A 16,816-nucleotide genomic window follows, 5' to 3' on the forward strand; every position below is an offset into this window, starting at 1 on the left:
CATTGACTTGAATGGAGCCACGGACTGTGATTTGCGGGCAATAATAGGACATGTTCTATCTTTCAACGGAACGGAAAAACGGAAATACGGAAATGGAATGCATACGAAACACATTCCGTTTTTTTTGCGGTACCATTGAAATGAATGGTTCCGTATACGGACCGTATACGGAACGCAAAAAACGGAGTGGTGCATAAAATTAGATTTAACCATAAAACAAGAGACAAACAAAAGATCACACAGCAAGGCTCAATCTATTTCTCTCCAGACTAAAAAGTCTATAAATGTATTCTGCTGAAAGATAAAGAAATAAGCAGCCAGCCATAAACATTCAATGAAAGGGATCACGCATGTACAAGCCAGAACCCACTGTCTGTGTGTGTCCCCCCCTGCCCCCCGCATGTATTGACATGTTCAGAAAAAGATTTCAAAACGTAAGTACAAAAGTCAAAACACACGGAAAAAAAAAAATATATAAGATAATAAATAAACAAAGCAAAAAAAACAAACAAAAAGAGTCATTAAAAAGTTATATTTGCACCAAAATGGCAAAACCGCAGACAAATGTATATGGTATGGGTCCTTGAATGCAGCAATAGAAAAACAAATTGTTTTTAAATTAAAATTTTTATTGTGCAAAAATAGAAACACATACAAAATAAATAAATAAACAATATAAATTTGTTCCTCTCTCCCCACCAATAAAATGTATGTACCCCATAATGGAGGCATTTACTATACAACCTGTCTGTTGTCTGGATGAAAGGCGAAGAAAGTCCTCCTGTTGTGACCTAAACAAGAATTTGGGTGGGAATTACTTTCTTTGATCAGGTTCTAATAAAAGACGCTGTTTCAGAACAGAACAGGTATTGTGCAGTATTGTGTGCGGCTCTGTAGACCATCTGCATTAGAGCTGAATAGAGGCTTACTGATTACAGAGGAGGTATAGTGTTACTCCCCATATGACACTGGAGACTGAGCCTGCCCCACACCTGATGTGTCCCTGTGCAGCCGCTCAGTCCAGTGCAGTCACCTAAGCAGATCCATGAACATCCCAGCCCGGCAGAATGCAGCAGGAGAAATGTAAGTGCATCTATACAGAGCTGGAACTGGGGGATAGGGGGTCTACAAATGTAGCAGAGCTGAGTTTGGTGTAATTCATCGTAATATCATTTTTTACCTAGGATTGCAGGAAAACCCCTACATGCTACTAATACTGAACTATCACCGTGCAGCTCTGCTACATCTGCAAATCAGAGATCGAATCCTCTGAGCCGGGCGTATTGTATAATTATCAGATATATGTAATTGCAATGTATAGTAACATATTAAAATTGTTTGTAAGGCTGAAAAAAATCCATCCGTGCATCCAGTTCAGCCTCTTATCCTGCAAAATGATGGTGAGGAAGGAAAAAAAAAAAAAACTGCCGTAAAACCAAATTTTTCTCATTTTATGGGAAAAAAATATTCCTTCCCGACGCCAATCATTGTGTAAGGGAGGGTCCTTTGCCGATAAACCTGGAAGCCAAAGGATTGGAGCAAAACGTCTCGTCATTTAGTACGTAAGAGATATATCGGGGGAGGTCACTTTATGACGCTAGAGGGGTATATTCCTAGCCACTGATTTATTTATTTATTTTTTACAGACCATATAAATTTATAAATAAATACACAGATATACATGTAAAAAATAAATAAATCGATATCTATAAACGATATAGATGTGAAAAACATACAAATATAAAAGATTTATAAATACAAGAAATATCAAAATAAACATCTAGATCTGCAAATTATAAATCTAAACGCTATATACGGTACGCAATTCTAAATATTTATGTGTGTGCGTGGCAATGTTTTTAAATTTAGTACATAGTAACAGTTAAATACCGTAGCTTGCCTTAAATATAAGCTTTTGGCTACTTTCACACTTGCGTTGAGTATCTCAATACCAGAAAAAAAACCTCATGCATTCTGAATGGAAAGAAATCTGTTCAGGATGCGTCAGGGTGTCTTCCCTTCCGTCAGCATTCCGTATTGCGATGGGACGCAAAAGCGGAAAAAAACAGATCTGGCACTGAAAACAATGCAAGTCAATGGTGACTAGGGTGGCCACTGCCTTCACTCAAGAAAGCCGAACCTCACCGACCACGCCCCCAACTGATAAACCACGCCTACATAAGTGAATCCACGCTTCCGCGGAGCCACACCCTCATTGCCGGCCGGGAATAAAAAGGGGGCAGCAGAGGGAAGAAATTTGCTTCTCTCCCCTCAGGGAGCCATGTCTGCGGCTCTAGGGACAGTCAGTTGCTGCAGCTCACTCTCAGACGACGCAGTGCTGCTGTCTGAGCGTGAGCTACTTGAATTAAAAAAGCGCAAGTGTGAAAGTAGCCTTACTATGACAGCTTACGACATCTACTATATGTATTGTGCGGTCCGCAAAACACGGATCTGCAAAAAATACGTCCGTTTGCATTCCGTATTTTGCGGAACCGAACAGTTGGCCCCTAATAGAACAGTCCTATCCTTGTCCGTCATGCAGACAATCATAGGACTTTTTTTTGCGGAAACGGAAATACGGACATACGGAAACGGAATGCACACGGAGTAAAAAAAATGAAAAAAAGAAGAACGAACGCGGAAATAAAATACGTTCGTGTGCATGAGCCCTAACACATTATTAGTTACATTATCAAAAAAATAATCAGAACCGGAGAGAAGGCTGATTCCAGGGCAGCGATTGTACAGAGCGTGTAATAACCCCCAGGTTGCACAATGTAATTAATGCCTGAAAGAACAAATGATTTACCGCACTGAAGGGCAGCAAGGAATTCACTAGAACCTGATGCGCCTGGTTTCAGTCTAATCAGCAACCCGAGCAATTAGATTAAACATGCAATGGTAACAGTTGGGGCACACACACAAGCTTCTGACGAAATAGTATGGCGGAACAGAACAAGTCAGTTGACTTTCTAGGAGGTTGAAGACTAATAAAAAAAAATATATAAAAAAAGGCGTTTTGAGCTAACGTGTCAGAAGAATGTCCTTCTCTGATGTCTCAAGGGCAACATTGCTGCTCAAAAACATCCAGTACTGAAATCTTCAGCCCGTGAAGGGGAATTCAACCATTATTTTAAAACTGAAGGGGCGCTTTATATGGCGACACTGCCTCTCTGCATGAGAGATTGCCTAGGGTTAGAGCAATGCGAGATAATAGCGTTTCCAGTGATTTCCCTAGTGGCCAAGTAGAGTCATAGAGAGTGTCCCTGGTGATCCAGTGATTAATCAAATCCTTGGTGGTCTAGCGGGTTACATAATATAAATATTAATCTAGTAAGAAATTATATCCCTGGTGGTCCAGTGATGAATAAAAATCCCTGGTGGTCTAGTGGGTTATATATTATACTTAGTGGGTAATTATATCCCTGGTGGTCTAGTGGGTTATATATTATACTTAGTGGGTAATTATATCCCTGGTGGTCTAGTGGGTTATATCGTATACTTATTAATCTAGTGGGAAATTATGTAGATTGTGAGCCCCATTGGAGACAGCTTGATGTTAGTGTCTGTAAAGTGCCGCGGAATGTAATAGCGTTATATAAGTGAGTAAAATAAATTAAAAAATAATAATATCCCTGTAGGTCTAGTGGGTTATAGAGTATACTTATTAATCTAGTGGGTAATTATAACCCTGGTGGTCTAGTGGGTTATATAATATTCTTACTAGTCTTATAAATGATGTGTAGTATAATCCCTGACAATCTAGAGGGTTAAACCATATCCTTACTAGTCTAATGGGCAATTATATCCATGATGGCCTAGTGGATAATGATCCAATTATTAAAACAACCCCAGGTGGTCTAGTGAGTATATAATCTCCTTACTAGTCTAATGGGTAATTATGACCCTTGTGCTCCAGGACTAATTTAATCCTTGGTGGTCTAACAGGTTATAAAACAAAGATGAGCAAATTTCTTGAAATTAATTTCATGTCCGATTTGTTGAATTTTTTAAAGAATTTGATTTGTGTCTGTATCGATTCTACATGAATCAAAGTTGCTCCAGTTGCCCTATAAATTGGTACCTAACACCCTGTAGTCTCCTTGGGTTCTGATTTTTTTGTTAATGAAAGGAAGTTATCACATTTTGTAATTTTTAAAAATTTATTTATGCTCTCTTCCTCCTCCCTAAATTCTTGAACGCAATGACGGCAATAGCAAATAATGTCCCTGACATATATAGCTGTGAGCAAACACGCGGTTGACGGTGTTAGCAAACATCGTGTTAACCCCTTTTGGACAAAATGCCGGAGCCCCATTTTTCAAATCTGACACGTGTCATTTACGTGGTAATAGCTCTGGAATGTATTTACTGACCCAAGTGGTTATAGAGGTGCGGAAAAATAACGATGTCTGCTGAGAGGGTATCTTCTGGCGGCAAGAAAGGGGTGGTGAGCGCCAAGCCTTTAGTAATATGTAAATGAGTCTTGAATATCTATATTAAAGGCAGCTATAGCGAGGACTACTCCAGGAACCAGTAGATGGAAGGGGGTTCTGGTGTCAAATACGTATAGGAGCAGTGACAGTGAAGAGATCAATAGGTAAAAGACAGCGAGAAGGTGTGGATTATTGGGTAAGAATGTGAATCGTAAGGGAGTATAAACGCGAAATTGTATGCAGACCAATAGGGTCAATAAGATAAAGTAATAAAAGTTCAATGCTCATAAAATCAATAGTCATGAAGGTTAAAAAGTGACAAATATACAGTGGATATAAAAAGTCTACACGCCCCTGTATGTGTCCTCTATATACACAGTGGATATAAAAAGTCTACACGCCCCTGATAAAAGGTCAGGTTTCTGTGCTGTAAAAAAAATGAGACAAAGATAAATCATTTCAGAACTTTTTCCGCCTTTAATGTGACCTATAAACCGTACAACTCAATTGGAAAACAAACTGGAATATTTTAGGTGGAGGGAAGAAGACAAAAAATAAATAAATAATGTGGTTGCATAAGTGTGCACACCCTCTTATAATTGGGGATGTAGCTGTGTTCAGAATGAAGCAATCACATTCAGAATCCTGTTAGATCGCAGTCGGCAGACACCGGCCATCATGTAAAGGGCCTCTGATTAACCCCAGATAAAGCTCCGCCGCTCTAGTTGGTCTTTCCTGAGGTTTTCTTAGTCGCCTCCCACAGCAGAAGCCACGGTCCACAGAGAGCTTCCAAAGCATCAGAGGGGTCTCATTGTTAGAAGGTATCAGTCAGGAGAAGGGGACAAAAGGATTTCCAAGGCATTAGATCTACCATGGAACACAGTGGAGACCGTCATCATCAAGTGGAGGAAATATGACACAACAGTGACATCACCAAGAACTGGACGTCCCTCCAAAACTGATGAGAAGACGAGAAGAAAACTGGTCTGGGAGGCGACCAAGAGGCCGACAGCAACATTACAGGAGCTGCAGGAATCTCTGGCCAGTCCTGGCCGTGTGGTCCATGTGACAACAATCTCCGTATTCTTCATATGTCTGGGCGATGGGGCAGAGGGGCAAGACGGAAGCCTCTTCTTACCAAGAAAAACATCCAAGCCGGGCGACATTCTGCAGAAACACATCTGAAGTCTCCCAAAAGCATGTGGGAAAAGGTGTTAAGGTCTCATGAAACCAAGGTGGAACTTTTTGGCCATAATTCCAAAATATATGTTTGGCCCAAAAACACCATACCCACAGTGAAGCCTGGTGGTGGCAGCATCATGCCAAGGGGCTGCTCTTCTTCAGCTGGAATTGGGGCCTTAGTTAAGCTGGAGGGAATTCTGAACAGTTCCAAATACCGGTCAATATTGGCACAAAACTTTCGGACTTCTGCTAGAAAGCTGAACATGAAGAGGAACTTTATCTTTCAGCAGGACAACGACCCCAAGCATACCTCCAAATCAACTAAGGAATGTCTTCACCAGAAGAAGATGAAAGTTGTGGAATGGCCCAGCCAGAGCCCAGACCTGAATCCGATTGAAAGTCTGTGGGGTGATCTGAAGAGGGCTGTGCCCAGGAGATGCCCTCGCAATCTGTGGGGTGATCTGAAGAGGGCTGTGCCCAGGAGATGCCCTCGCAGTCTGTGGGGTGATCTGAAGAGGGCTGTGCCCAGGAGATGCCCTTGCAATCTGTGGGGTGATCTGAAGAGGGCTGTGCCCAGGAGATGCCCTCGCAATCTGTGGGGTGATCTGAAGAGGCCTGTGCCCAGGAGATGCCCTCGCAATCTGTGGAGTGATCTGAAGAGGGCTGTGCCCAGGAGATGCCCTCGCAATCTGACAGGTTTGGAGGGTTTCTGCAAAGAAGAGTGGGCAAATCTTGCCAAGTCAAAATGTGCCATGCTGATAGACTCCTACCCAAAAAGACTGAGTGCTGGAATAACATCAAAAGGGGCTTCAACAAAGTATTAGTTTAAGGGTGCGCACACTTATGCAACCACATTACATTTATTTTTATATTTTTTCTTCCCTCCACCTAAAATATTTCAGTTTGTTTTTCCGATGAGTTGTACAGTTTATAGGTCACATTAAAGGTGGAAAAAGTTCAGAAATTATTTATCTTTGTCTCATTTTTTTACTGCACAGAAACCTGACCTTTTATCAGGGGCGTGTAGACTTTTTATATCCACTGTATAAATGAACTGTACCAACTGTCCTGAGACTATTGATTCAGTAAATGTTCAACTGTTTTACAACTGACTCCTCATCCTTTCTACTACTCTCAACATTTGCACCTTACGGTGCTGGCGTCACAAACACAGGGGCCCAGCCACCAAAGCACCTTAAACACCCACACCATTAAGGGCCCCTTAACTTCCATCTGGCTGGTGTTCCCTGCAATAGAGAGTGCCCCGGAGGATCTAGTGCTGTCCTTCCCTCCACTGCACGCCGACCCAGGGAGGCTCTGCTCACCGTGAGTGAATTACTACCCCCATCGGCCCACCATAACTCATGTGTTGCCCCGCGGTCTGGTACGCTGCATATGTCTCTTTGATCACTTTATATAGCAAATTTTTGTGGAGGTGAAGTGTGTAAAAATGGCAATTCTGTCAGTGTTTTTTTTTTATGGGGTTCCTCTCGCGGTAAATATGATAATTTGATTCTGTGGGTTAATATGGTTATGGTGATACCAAATTTATATTTTTTTTATGTATTACTACTTTTTCAGCATAAAATCACTTTTGTATTAAAAATAAATTATATTTAGCATCGTCATATACTAAAGTCCATAACTTTTACATTTTTTTCACCATGTAGCTGTCTGTTTTTATTTTTTTCGGGGATGGGCTGTAGTTTTTATTGGTATAATTTTGGGTTACATAAGTCTTTTTGATCGCTTTTTATACCATTTTTTGTGTGGAGGTGAAGTAGGTTAAAATAGCAATTGTGTCAGTGTTTTCTTTTTTTTTTTTTTTTTTTTATGGAGTTCCTCTTTCGTTAAATATATGATAATTTTATTCTGTGGGTCGGCTATACCAAATTTATATTGTTTTTTTATGTTTTACTACTTTTACATAAAATCACTTTTGTTTTAAAAATAAATGATATTTTGCATCACATCAATAACATTTTTATTACAATGTAGCTATTTAGGGGCTTGTTTTTGAGGGATGGGCTGTAGTTTTTATTGGAATCATTTTGGGGTACATATGACTTTTTGATCACTTGTTATTTATTTTTATGTGCAGGTGAGGTGACAAAAACAGCAATTTCGTCATTGTTTTTTACATTATTTTTTACGGTGTTCACCGTGTGGGATTAGTAACATGATACTTTTATAGATCAGGTCATTACGGACATAAGTGATACCAATTATGTGTAGTTTTATTTATATTTTTTCATTTTTTTATGACCTAAATGAATACAATTTTTATAAAAATTTTTTTACACTTTTCTTTATTTATCAAGACCCATTTGGATCTTGAAGATCCAGTGGGCCTGATGGATATTCATCTATTGCAATGCACTGTATAGTCAGTGCTACACTTACACTACCCTCAGGGTCTGATCAGCCTTAGGTACATGGCAGCTTGGACGCCTCCCTCCCTCTCAACCCCATGGATGCCGCGGGCGGATACTGACCGCGGCGTCTATGAAGTTAAACGGCCGAGATCGGTGCCAGCACCGTTTTTTGGCCATAGCAGCATAGTGTTAGCTGTAAGTTACAGCTAACACTCTCTGCTGATGGCGGCGTCTCCGTTCCTAAGCCGCTGCGATCACAGTGAAGCCGGCTACATGGGACATAGGGGGCATCTGGAGGCATATGAGGGGCATTATCAGAGGCACTGGGGGGCCACAGACTTGATCAGGGGCACTGGGGGCACACAAGGGGTCTTACCCGATTTCAAGGTGCGATCTCCAGCGTGGAAATCACAGCCTTAAACTAGCATTTTAACACTAAAGTGCTCTGATTGGTTAGTATGCAAAGACTAACCAATCAGAGCGCTTGTCGGCAAGGGATCACTCTGATTAATCCCTTACTGGCCTCCCCGGTGTCTCTGCTCCCTTTATAGTGTCACAGCCCCAGTAAGCAGTTTGGACGTGACTGTATGTCCAAATGCAGTAAATTATTTGCGATTTGGATGTACAGTTACGTCCAAATGCGTGAAGGGGTTAATCTAGTGAGAAATTATATCCCTGGTGGTCCAGTGATTAAAAAAATCCCTGGTGGTCTAGTGGGTTATATCATATACTTATTAATCTAGTGGTAAATGATATAGATTGTGAGCCCCATTGGGGACAGCTTGATGTTATTGTCTGTAAAGCGCTGCGGAATGTAGTAGCGTTATATAAGTGAGTAAAAGAAATACAAAATAATAATATCCCTGGTGGTCTAGTGGGTTATATATTATACTTATTAATCTAGTGGGTAATTATATCCCTGGTGATCCAATGACTAATAAAATCCCTGGTGGTCTAGTAGGTTATATAGTATACTTATTAATCTAGTGAGAAACTATATCCCTGGTGGTCTAGTGGGTTATATCATATTCTTACTAGTCTTATAAATGATGTGTAGTATAATCCCTGACAATCTAGAGGGTTAAATCATATCCTTACTAGTCTAATGGGTAATTATATCCATGGTGGCCTAGCGGATAATGATCCAACTATTAAAATAACCCCAGGTGGTCTAGTGGGTTATATAATATCCTTACTAGTCTAATGGGTAACTGTGACCCTTGTGCTCCAGGACTAATTTAATCCTTGGTGGTCTAACAGGTTATAAAACAGAGATAAGTAAATTTCTTGAAATTAATTTAAAAAAAAAATTTGATTTGTGTCTGTATCAATTCCACGTGAATCAAAGTATCTCCAGTTGCACTGAAAATTGGTACCCAACACCCTGTAGTCTCCTTGGATTCAGATGTATTTTTTTATGAAAGGAAGTTATCACATTTTGTAATTATTTTTAAATTAATTTATGCTCTCTTCCTCCTCCCTAAGTTCTTAAAAGCAATGATGGCAATAGCAAACAATGTCACTGACATAAATAGCTGTGAGCAAACACGCGGTTGACGGTGTTAGCATACAGCATGTTAAAATAACACACCGCGCCGTCACATGTGTTATGCTTTTCAATTGTTCTTTATCGGGAGCATATGGTGTTTACACATACACAGTGTTATGGGGAAAAAACTGTGACTTGTTGAGACCAAGTATCCAAAAAGTATGCCTCAACGGGGGCAAATCCCTGGCCCTGTTTATACACACACATATTAAGGTCAGAACAGTGGCTTGTTATGCACAAGCATCCAAAATTGTGCCCTATAGGGGTCAGAATGCCTGCCCATATTTATACATGCACAAGCGTTAACTGTCCTGAACGAGCCTAGAAAAATTCTCTCTTTTGATTAGGAGCAGCAGTAGTGCAGTGTGGATGTGGAATGGGTAGGGTAATAGTGGCACGTGGCCACAATAGTAGCGGCAGCAGCAAAAGCAACACATGAATGAAACAGGCAAGGTAGTAAATGTATGTGTGTGGCTGTTTAGAGGTAGCAGTAGTGGCGACTGTGTAGCTGTAATGGAAGTGGCAATAACAGCTTTAGCGGGAGCAGCCGCCATATGGTACAGAACATGATGGTAGGCTGGCAGACCGCCGCATCCATAAAGTACAGAACATGATGGTAGGCTGGCAGACCGCCGCATCCATAAAGTACAGAACATGATGGTAGGCTGGCAGACCGCCGCATCCATAAAGTACAGAACATGATGGTAGGCTGGCAGACCGCCGCATCCATAAAGTACAGAACATGATGGTAGGCTGGCAGACCGCCGCATTCATAAAGTACAGAACATGATGGTAGGCTGGCAGACCGCCGCATCCATAAAGTACAGAACATGATGGTAGGCTGGCAGACCGCCGCATCCATAAAGTACAGAACATGATGGTAGGCTGGCAGACCGCCGCATCCACAAAGTACAGAACATGATGGTAGGCTGGCAGACCGCCGCATCCATAAAGTACAGAACATGATGGTAGGCTGGCAGACCGCCGCATCCACAAAGTACAGAACATGATGGTAGGCTGGCAGACCGCCGCATCCATAAAGTACAGAACATGATGGTAGGCTGGCAGACCGCCGCATCCATAAAGTACAGAACATGATGGTAGGCTGGCAGACCGCCGCATCCATAAAGTACAGAACATGATGGTAGGCTGGCAGACCGCCGCATCCATAAAGTACAGAACATGATGGTAGGCTGGCAGACCGCCGCATCCACAAAGTACAGAACATGATGGTAGGCTTGCAGACCGCCGCATCCACAAAGTACAGAACATGATGGTAGGCTGGCAGACCGCCGCATCCATAAAGTACAGAACATGCGCAGCAAGTCCCTGAGGAGCTGGAGCAGAGGATGGGAGTGGTAGTGGCTCTGGCTGCAGAAATTCTATCACAGTGGCTTTCCTCACACCATTTCTCCTAAGGGCCAGAGCAGCGAAAGTAAGGTGCATCTTTCCTTCCCTTTTGGCACAGTCCGGTGTTCGGGCTCCTGCCTGATGGTAGTTTGGGGTGCCCTTGGTGTTAATGTTTATGTAGGGTGTGCAATGGCTGGAGTATGGTGTAGGAGTTAGTAACATCTGGCCTGGTTAACAGAATAAACATCTCTCGTTACTGTAGTGCAACAGTCTCAGAACACGTACAGTGCAAGTCTCTCAGATAGCGGCACAATGTGGGCATTATTACTGTGTGGGGGTCACATTGTGGGCATTATTACTGTGTGGGGGTCACAATGTGGGCATTATTACTGTGTGGGGTTACAATATTGGCATTACTACTGTGTTGGAGCACAATATGGGTATAACTACTGTGTGGGGGCACAAAGGGGGCATACATACTGTGTGATGGCACTAAAGGGGCATAACTTCTGTAAGGCGGCACTAAGGGGGGATAATTACTGTGTGGGGGCACAAAAGAAGGAGAAATTACCACGTGGGGGCACTAAGGGGACTGGGGTTGAGCATGTAAGATAGGCATCGGGAGGAGACAACACTTAGAATTATAGAACTTGCTGTGGCGTGCTACGTCACGACTATTGTTCCTCTTTGTTGGGAGGTATCTCTTACTGACTAGTGTTGAGCGCAAATATTCAAAAAGCGATTTTTTTATGTGAACATCAGCACTTCGAGAATTCTTGAATATGTAGAATATAGTGCTATATATTCGGAATGATGAATATTCATTTTATTTTATTTTTTAACACCGTACAGTTGACCATCCCTCCCTTCTTCTAGCTTGTGAGCCAATCCGAAGGCTTTGTCACAGCTTAGTAACATCCCAAGCAACCAATAGAAAAGTGGCCCCAACTCTTACTATATAAGAACCTCCCCAGCAGACATTTTCTAAAGTGTATTGCAGTTCTGAAAGAGAGAGCAGTGACCATGCTGTGCTCTGTGCTTTGTGTTATTACATTAGATAGTAACTTATAAATATATAATACAGACAGTCAGTGCAGGTAGACCGATCTATAGTGTAGCTATGCACCCAGTGCAGGGTGTTAGGCAGTGTGATAGGTTCTGCTGTCCACACATACATGCTACAGACACAGTGCTGTGATGTCACAAGTTGCACGTATTGCGAAAAAATATGCGCACCATTAATTGCCGAAAATTCGCAAGCACAAATATATGGGGGCGCTCTATCTGCATATAAAGCTATTCTAATGTTCTGCCGTGCCAACCATTTTCTCCAGTCTCAGGAAACGTATTCCAGCTTGAAAAATGTAGCATAAGTGACCCACGTCTGTATTTTGCACGCATTACGCGAATATTACATTGTCGATTTTCGCAATCAAGAATATAATCTCCAATTAGCGAATATATGATGAATATTCTACAAAATATCACAAATTCGAATATTGCCCCGGCCGCTCATCACTATTCTTGACCGTTACAGATTCTAGCATTTCCTCTCGCGCTCCCTCTCCAGGAGTTTTTCATTGTAAAGATAATTCTCTCTCGGTAGATCACGCAGAGATGGTTATTCTCTGTAGCTTGAGACCTAGTACTGAGGAGTGGAGCACATGGACTTGGCCTTCTCCCTCCTTCACTGCTCCACACCAGACTCCCCTACTAGATTGAGCTAGGGTGGAGCAAACCATCCACACCTCAGCTTCCCTTGAGGTCATATCATAGTTGGTTAACTCTGTCACTCCCATACATTACCATACTTAGGATACAAAGCATATAGTTACATATAGTTACATATAGTTACATAGTTGATACGGTTGATAGAAGGGTTTTGATGAATTCTTTAGATGAATTTATAAAAGTAAACAACATTAATGCTTATGAAAACAAGCCTCACTTCCTTCTGGGATTCACATCCCCACCTTTACCTTGGTTGAACTTGATGGACTTATGTCTTATAAGTCCATTAAGTTCAACCAAGGTAAAGGTGGGGATGCGAATCCCAGAAAGAAAGTGAGACATGTTTTCATAAGCATTAATGTTGTTTACTTTTAAGAATTCATCAAAACCCTTTTTAAAACTGTCTACTGTTCCTGCTGTGACTCTCTGTCCAGGCTTCTACTCACCTCACATCCACAGCTGCCCCTCTGTCCGGGCTAACACTCACCTCACTACATCCACAGCCGCCCCTCTGTCCAGGCTTCTACTCACCTCACATCCACAGCTGCCCCTCTGTCCGGGCTAACACTCACCTCACTACATCCACAGCCGCCCCTCTGTCCAGTCTAACACTCACCTCACTACATCCACAGCCACCCCTCTGTCCAGGCTACTACTCACCTCACTACATCCACAGCCGCCCCTCTGTCCAGGCTACTACTCACCTCACTACATCCACAGCCGCCCCTCTGTCCAGGCTACTACTCACCTCACTACATCCACAGCCACCCCTCTGTCCAGGCTACTACTCACCTCACTACATCCACAGCTGCCCCTCTGTCCGGGCTAACACTCACCTCACTACATCCACAGCCGCCCCTCTGTCCAGGCTTCTACTCACCTCACATCCACAGCTGCCCCTCTGTCCGGGCTAACACTCACCTCACTACATCCACAGCCGCCCCTCTGTCCAGTCTAACACTCACCTCACTACATCCACAGCCACCCCTCTGTCCAGGCTACTACTCACCTCACTACATCCACAGCCGCCCCTCTGTCCAGGCTAACACTCACCTCACTACATCCACAGCCGCCCCTCTGTCCAGGCTACTACTCACCTCACTACATCCACAGCCGCCCCTCTGTCCAGGCTACTACTCACCTCACTATATCCACAGCCGCCCCTCTGTCCAGGCTACTACTCACCTCACTACATCCACAGCCGCCCCTCTGTCCAGGCTTCTACTCACCTCACTACATCCACAGCCACCCCTCTGTCCAGGCTAACACTCACCTCACTACATCCACAGCCGCCCCTCTGTCCAGGCTACTACTCCCCTCACTACATACACAGCTGCCCCTCTGTCCGGGCTAACACTCACCTCACTACATCCACAGCCGCCCCTCTGTCCAGTCTAACACTCACCTCACTACATCCACAGCCACCCCTCTGTCCAGACTAACACTCACCTCACTACATCCACAGCCGCCCCTCTGTCCAGACTACTACTCACCTCACTACATCCACAGCCGCCCCTCTGTCCAGTCTAACACTCACCTCACTACATCCACAGCCACCCCTCTGTCCAGACTACTACTCACCTCACTACATCCACAGCCGCCCCTCTGTCCAGACTACTACTCACCTCACTACATCCACAGCCGCCCCTCTGTCCAGGCTACTACTCACCTCACTATATCCACAGCCGCCCCTCTGTCCAGGCTACTACTCACCTCACTACATCCACAGCCGCCCCTCTGTCCAGACTAACACTCACCTCACTACATCCACAGCCGCCCCTCTGTCCAGGCTACTACTCACCTCACTATATCCACAGCCGCCCCTCTGTCCAGGCTACTACTCACCTCACTACAGCCACAGCCGCCCCTCTGTCCAGACTAACACTCACCTCACTACATCCACAGCCGCCCCTCTGTCCAGGCTACTACTCACCTCACTACATCCACAGCCGCCCCTCTGTCCAGGCTACTACTCACCTCACTACATCCACAGCCGCCCCTCTGTCCAGACTAACACTCACCTCACTACATCCACAGCCGCCCCTCTGTCCAGGCTACTACTCACCTCACTACATCCACAGCCGCCCCTCTGTCCAGGCTTCTACTCACCTCACTACATCCACAGCCACCCCTCTGTCCAGGCTAATACTCACCTCACTACATCCACAGCTGCCCCTCTGTCCAGGCTAACACTCACCTCACTACATCCACAGCCGCTCCTTTGTCCAGGCTTCTACTCACCTCACTACATCCACAGCCGCCCCTCTGTCCAGGCTACTACTCCCCTCGCTACATCCACAGCCGCCCCTATTTCCAGGCTTCTACTCACCTCACTACATCCACAGCCACCCCTCTGTCCAGGCTAACACTCACCTCACTACATCCACAGCCACCCCTCTGTCCAGGCTAACACTCACCTCACTACATCCACAGCCGCCCCTCTGTCCGGGCTAACACTCACCTCACTACATCCACAGCCGCCCCTCTGTCCGGGCTAACACTCACCTCACTACATCCACAGCCGCCCCTCTGTCCAGGCTTCTACTCACCTCACTACATCCACAGCCACCCCTCTGTCCAGGCTAATACTCACCTCACTACATTCACAGCTGCCCCTCTGTCCAGGCTAACACTCACCTCACTACATCCACAGCCGCTCCTTTGTCCAGGCTTCTACTCACCTCACTACATCCACAGCCGCCCCTCTGTCCAGGCTACTACTCCCCTCGCTACATCCACAGCCGCCCCTATTTCCAGGCTAACACTCACCTCACCACATCCACAGCCGCCCCTCTGTCCAGGCTTCTACTCACCTCACTACATCCACAGCCACCCCTCTGTCCAGGCTAACACTCACCTCACTACATCCACAGCCGCCTCTCTGTCCGGGCTAACACTCACCTCACTACATCCACAGCCGCCCCTCTGTCCTGGCTAACACTCACCTCACTACATCCACAGCCGCCCCTCTGTCCAGGCTAACACTCACCTCACTACATCCACAGCCACCCCTCTGTCCAGGCTACTACTCACCTCACTACATCCACAGCTGCCCCTCTGTCCAGGCTACTACTCACCTCACTACATCCACAGCCGCCCCTCTGTCCAGTCTAACACTCGCCTCACTACATCCACAGCCGCCCCTCTGTCCGGGCTAACACTCACCTCACTACATCCACAGCCGCCTCTCTGTCCAGGCTACTACTCACCTCACTACATCCACAGCTGCCCCTCTGTCCAGGCTAACACTCACCTCACTACATCCACAGCCGCCCCTCTGTCCAGGCTACTACTCACCTCACTACATCCACAGCCGCCCCTCTGTCCAGTCTAACACTCGCCTCACTACATCCACAGCCGCCCCTCTGTCCGGGCTAACACTCACCTCACTACATCCACAGCCACCCCTCTGTCCAGGCTACTACTCACCTCACTACATCCACAGCTGCCCCTCTGTCCAGGCTAACACTCACCTCACTACATCCACAGCCGCCCCTCTGTCCAGGCTACTACTCACCTCACTACATCCACAGCCGCCCCTCTGTCCAGTCTAACACTCGCCTCACTACATCCACAGCCGCCCCTCTGTCCGGGCTAACACTCACCTCACTACATCCACAGCCACCCCTCTGTCCAGGCTACTACTCACCTCACTACATCCACAGCTGCCCCTCTGTCCAGGCTAACACTCACCTCACTACATCCACAGCCGCCCCTCTGTCCAGGCTACTACTCACCTCACTACATCCACAGCCGCCCCTCTGTCCAGTCTAACACTCGCCTCACTACATCCACAGCCGCCCCTCTGTCCGGGCTAACACTCACCTCACTACATCCACAGCCGCCTCTCTGTCCAGGCTACTACTCACCTCGCTACATCCACAGCCGCCTCTCTGTCCAGGCTACTACTCACCTCGCTACATCCACAGCCGCCCCTCTGTCCAGGCTAACACTCACCTCACTATATCCACAGCCACCCCTCTGTCCAGGCTACTACTCACCTTACTACATCCACAGCCGCCCCTCTGTCCAGGCTAACACTCACCTCACTATATCCACAGCCACCCCTCTGTCCAGGCTACTACTCACCTTACTACATCCACAGCCGCCCCTCTGTCCAGTCTAACACTCGCCTCACTACATCCACAGCCGCCCCTCTGTCCGGGCTAACACTCACCTCACTACATCCACAG

At 45.3% G+C, this 16,816-nt stretch overlaps 1 protein-coding gene across 1 annotated transcript in view; it reads left to right on the forward strand.

The window, feature by feature from the left end:
• The first annotated feature begins 996 nt into the window (after nt 1–996).
• Nucleotides 997–16,816, forward strand: part of LOC122919453 (histo-blood group ABO system transferase-like) — a 41,790-nt gene continuing 25,970 nt past the window's right edge. Inside the window, exon 1 of the mRNA XM_044268497.1 lies at nt 997–1,083. Coding sequence (XP_044124432.1) covers nt 1,068–1,083 — 16 coding nt within the window. The 5' untranslated portion in view covers nt 997–1,067. The remainder of the gene's footprint in view (nt 1,084–16,816) is intronic.

Source organism: Bufo gargarizans, chromosome 9 (assembly GCF_014858855.1).
Source record: "Bufo gargarizans isolate SCDJY-AF-19 chromosome 9, ASM1485885v1, whole genome shotgun sequence".
Taxonomy (NCBI): Eukaryota; Metazoa; Chordata; class Amphibia; order Anura; family Bufonidae; genus Bufo; species Bufo gargarizans.